The 5,223-nt window shown below is 37.6% G+C and overlaps 1 protein-coding gene across 1 annotated transcript; it reads left to right on the top strand.

Moving 5' to 3' along the window:
- The first annotated feature begins 2,970 nt into the window (after window positions 1-2,970).
- LOC127223387 (heterogeneous nuclear ribonucleoprotein A1) lies at window positions 2,971-4,326 on the top strand. The gene has a single exon (XM_051185932.1). It carries the CDS (start codon window positions 3,025-3,027, stop codon window positions 3,988-3,990), a length of 966 nt encoding a protein of 321 aa, XP_051041889.1. The 5' UTR covers window positions 2,971-3,024; the 3' UTR covers window positions 3,991-4,326.
- Window positions 4,327-5,223: the final 897 nt, after the last annotated feature.

Raw genomic sequence — 5,223 nt, 5'->3', positions numbered from 1 at the left:
ATCCTCTCCAGAAAGGAACAAATAATTCACACAACCATGCCAGTGACTTTATTCTCACCAAATGTATCAAAAACTATAGCAATTCATACACACAATGCAGAGACACCAAATTAAAGAGGAAAAAGAGACCTCCATTTCAAAAGAAGTCCCAAGTCTTGAGCAACACATTCCCTCTAGGACAGCTATTAGAGAACCAATAGTAAACATCTTGCCTTGGAGAAGAAGTTATAACGGGGTGTTCTCCTACTGGGACTGTTTGAGTTTCAAGGGCATCAAGGATTTCAACATCTGGAAAAAATATTCCTAAATAGGGAATTCCTTTGTTGTGGGTAACTTCCTATAGACATCCTGAATGGATGCAAGCTACATCCTTACAAGGATAAGTGATGTAAGGGAGAGACGGGTGGATTCTGCATTGAATAATGGAAGAAAGGAAGCCATCACATACAGCAGATCCCTCCTAGCACACCACCCCATGAAACAAAATATGAGAGGTTCATATGCCTCTACAACATCTGTTCTTCTGAAGTGGATCATTAATAGGGTGAATGAATCTCTTTTCTAGTACTCATCAGATAAAACCTAGATTAGTCTGATTCACAGATAGTCCTACACAAAGGCACTAGATTGTCAGCTACGTGACTTTGTTGTATTTCCAATATCCAGTAGGAAGCCTATCACACAGGAAGTAACTGATAGTATTCAAATAACAAAGTAAAAAAAATGAGTAAAGAATATTCTTGGCTATCTGTGATAAAATAAAAAAAACTGCATGAAAAACAAGTTTTCTGTATAGAGAAAAGGAACAAATTGAGACATTTAATAGTAGTGGTGGGTTAGCGGGCTATGATATTTAAAATGTTGAGTATTGTAGAAGTCTTCCTCTACTCTCTGACATTATTATTTTTATCAAAGTTGTCAGACTTGTATGGCTTTATTTTCTTTAAAAGTAAAAATGTAGGATTGCTGAGATATTTCACTGGTAGGCTAGAGTTTCTTTCCAGCCTGATCCTGTAGTTGATTAGCTCCAAAATAAGCTCATGGAGACAGACACATTAATTATTAAACCATTTGTCAGTTGGCTTAATCTTCTTACTGGCTACTTCTTTTTTAATTATTAACCCATAACTACTAATTTATGTATTTCTACATGGCCTTATCTTACCAGAGAAGGCCTAGCACATCCTGTCTCCCCAATCTCTACATGTTGTCTCCTCACAGCCTCTTTCTCCTCTCTCCCCATCATTCTCCTCATCTCCTAGTCCCATCTGTCTTCCTGCCTCTACTGGCTAATTAGTGTATTATCCATCAACCAATAAGAGAAACACATATACACAAAAACATCCCCTATCATCTCACATCTGTAATTCTAACATATAGGAAGCTTAGGTAGGATTAATGCCAGGAGCTCAAGGCCAGCCAGAATTACAGAGAGAGACAGAGAGACAAAGAGGTTGACTCTAAAAGTATGTAATAATAAATAAAAAATAAATAAATAAATGTGTAGATGTGTTTTATGTAATATACAATGCAACATAAGATTGCAAGGGAGATTTGGAGTAAATGTCTGAGCTATCAAATATCAAATTTTGCATAACAAGCCACCTCCTAAAGAAGCCTTTTGGTGAGAAAAGAAATCTATGATCTTTTGACTATAATAATGTAAGAATCTATAAAGGAGATAACTTCCTTGGTAGACTAGAATTTGATTTTAGAATAGATTTAAATATTATTATTTTTCTAGATTACTGTTCTTTTGCCAGCAAATGTGATTACTTCCCTCATTTAATCAACAAATATTTACTAGACTCATAGACTTATAGACAGTATGGTATGAGCCATACAGGTGAGAAATGGTGGCATGGATTGTGTCATAATAGTAGTGATCGAGATAATTAGGTAATTTTGTGGTAATATTTGGAAGAAAGAACTAACAGAGGGAATCAGATATATGTGGTATAAGGAAAAGAGAATGAAGGAAAGGTGGGACACTATTAAAAGCACATTTTTTATACTAAAATTGGTAAAACTAGAGTAAGTATGTGAGACTTGGGTTAAATTTTTAAAGTGATAATGTCTATTAGACATTATAATATCTAGAGATATTATAGAATCTTGAGCTCAAGAAAATTAATTAAAATAATCAGTAGAGATGATATTCAAAGTTGTGTGCAAAGGAAATCAAGTATGACAGTGATACCTAATTCACCTGAACTATTTTATTAACAGTCTCTTGTCTAAACTGTTTGTACATTCACCTAAATATTAGTCAGTGTTCTCTAGAGGAACAGAACTTATAAAAAATGAACATATAATACATCACATATCCCATATGTTATATATAATACATACATATGGTTATAATTAGAATGACTGACAGGCTGTGTTCCAGGTAGTCCAACAATGGCTATTATTCCAGTTAGAGGTCCAAAAATCCAGTAGCTTTTTAGTCAATGAGGCTGGATGCTGGATGTTTCAACTGGTCTTCTGTATAAGCCAGGATCCTAAAAGTGTAGGTAGGCTCTAATGCCAGTGAAGGAATGGACTTACCAGCAAGAGCAAGCAGGCAAAGAAGAAAAACATCCTTCTTTCATGCCCTTCAAATAGAGTGATACTAGGTGTGGCCCAGATTAAAAATGGATCCTCCTACTTCAAAAGATCCAGATTGAAAGTGTGTCTCCTCAAGGTCAAATGATTAAATTTAGAAAAAATTATCCCACACAGGTAGACCCAGCCACTTAGGTTTTAATTAATTTCATATGTGTTCAACTTGAGACCTAAAATAGCCATCAAATTAATGGATAGTTATTTTCACTTTATGGTAAATTTGACAATGTCCAAAGATACTTTTGGTTGTTAGGAGGAGAGTGCTACTAGTATCTAGAGAATAGAGGCCAGAGATGCTGATAAACTTCCAACAATGCAAATAACATTATTGGGTTCCTTTACAATGCATAAGCAAAGCTTTCTGCCTGTTGACGCGGCCGAGGAAGCATCGCTGAAGGCTCTCATTTCCCTGCCATCATGTCTAAGTCGGAGTCACCCAAAGAGCCGGAACAGCTGCGGAAGCTCTTCATTGGAGGGCTGCTGAGCTTCGAAACAATCTACGAGAGTCTGAGGAGCCATTTTGAGCAATGGGGAACACTCACTGACTATGTGGTAATGAGAGATCCAAACACGAAGCGATCCAGGGGTTTTGGGTTCGTCACATATGCCACTGTGGAAGAAGTGGATGCCGATATGAATGCAAGGCCACACAAGGTGGATGGAAGAGTTGTGGAACCTAAGAGAGCTGTTTCAAGAGAAGATTCTCAGAGACCAGGTGCCCACTTAACTGTGAAAAAGATATTTGTTGGTGGTATTAAAGAGGACACTGAAGAACATCACTTGCGAGATTATTTTGAGCAGTATGGAAAAATTGAAGTGATTGAAATCATGACGGACAGAGGCAGTGGAAAAAAGAGAGGGTTTGCTTTTGTCACCTTTGACGACCATGACTCTGTGGACAAGATTGTTATTCAGAAATACCATACTGTGAATGGCCATAACTGTGAAGTGCAGAAAGCCCTGTCAAAGCAAGAGATGGCTAGTGCTTCATCCAGCCAGAGAGGTCGAAGTGGTTCCGGAAACTATGGCGGTGGTCGTGGAGGTGGTTTTGGCGGCAATGACAATTTTGGTCGAGGGGGAAACTTCAGTGGTCGTGGTGGCTTCGGTGGTAGCCGTGGTGGTGGTGGATATGGTGGCAGTGGGGATGGCTATAACGGATTTGGTAATGACGGAAGCAATTTCGGAGGTGGTGGAAGCTACAATGATTTTGGCAATTATAACAATCAGTCTTCAAATTTTGGACCAATGAAGGGAGGAAATTTTGGAGGCAGAAGCTCTGGCCCTTATGCTGGTGGAGGCCAATACTTTGCTAAACCACGAAACCAAGGTGGTTATGGTGGTTCCAGCAGCAGCAGTAGCTATGGCAGTGGCAGGAGGTTCTAATTACAGCCAGGAAACAAAGCTTAGCAGGAGAGGAGAGCCAGAGAAGCTACAGGTTACAACAGATTTGTGAACTCAGCCAAGCACAGTGGTGGCAGGGCCTAGCTGCTACAAAGAAGACATGTGTTAGACAATACTCATGTATATGGGCAAAAAACTCCAGGACTGTATTTGTGACTAATTATATAACAGGTTATTTTAGTTTCTGTTCTGTGGAAAGTGTAAAGCATTCCAACAAAGGGTTTTACTGTAGACCTTTTTTCACCCACGCTGTTGGTTGCTAAATGTAATAGTCTGATCATGACGCTGAATAAATGTGTCTTTTTTTTTTTTTTTTAATGCGCTGTGTAAAGTTAGTCTACTCTGAAGCCATCTTGGTAAACTTCCCCAACAGTGTGAAGTTAGAATTTCAGGGTGGTGCCAAGTTTCCATTTGGGATTTATTTATATAATTGCTTGGGTGGAGAAGCCATTGTCTTCAAAAACCTTGGTGCAGTTAAACTGCCAGTTATTGTTGTGACTTTAATGAGTTTCACCATTAAAAGGGTCATCCAAGCAAAAAAAAAAAAAAAAAAAAAAAAAAAACCAATGCATAAGCAAAGTCAACAATGTGAGGAAACCCTGGTGTGTCATTTTAGAAAAACATAGACCATATATACATATATACATATACATATACATATACATATACATATGCATATGCATATGCATGTGCATATACATATACATATATATATGTAAGTAATATATCCCCTTTTCCATTTTTTCTAAAGATTAGTGACTGTGTAAGCTGATATTTTGCATTATAAACTGTGAATTCTGACAAGCCTTGCTGAAAAAATTATGAAGACAGATAAGATAGAAAAAAATCACAAACATTTGTGGCTTTTATTTTAAGCTGCTACAAATTTATGATCTAGATACTAGCCATTCAATATAGGAGCCACTAGCTACATGAAGGCAATAATATTTGAACTTAAAATTTCAGTTTCTAGGGGCTGAAGCAATAGCTCAGTAGTTAAGAATGCTTACTATTCTTGCAGTCAACCAGAGTTAACATACCCAGAACCCACATTGGGTGGCTTAAAACCACCTGTAGCTCTAGCTCTGGAGATTAAATACCCTATTCTGGACTCTGTAGATACTGGTATTCATGAACACATAATAGAATCAAAAGTCACATGAATTGAAGCAAGGTTTAGTCTCTTGTGCACATGCTACATTTCAAATGCTAGGT

Source organism: Phodopus roborovskii, unplaced genomic scaffold (assembly GCF_943737965.1).
Source record: "Phodopus roborovskii unplaced genomic scaffold, PHOROB, whole genome shotgun sequence".
Lineage (NCBI taxonomy): Eukaryota > Metazoa > Chordata > Mammalia > Rodentia > Cricetidae > Phodopus > Phodopus roborovskii.
The sequence above is the reverse complement of the archived record's forward strand: the minus strand, read 5'-3'. Positions and strand labels throughout refer to the sequence as shown.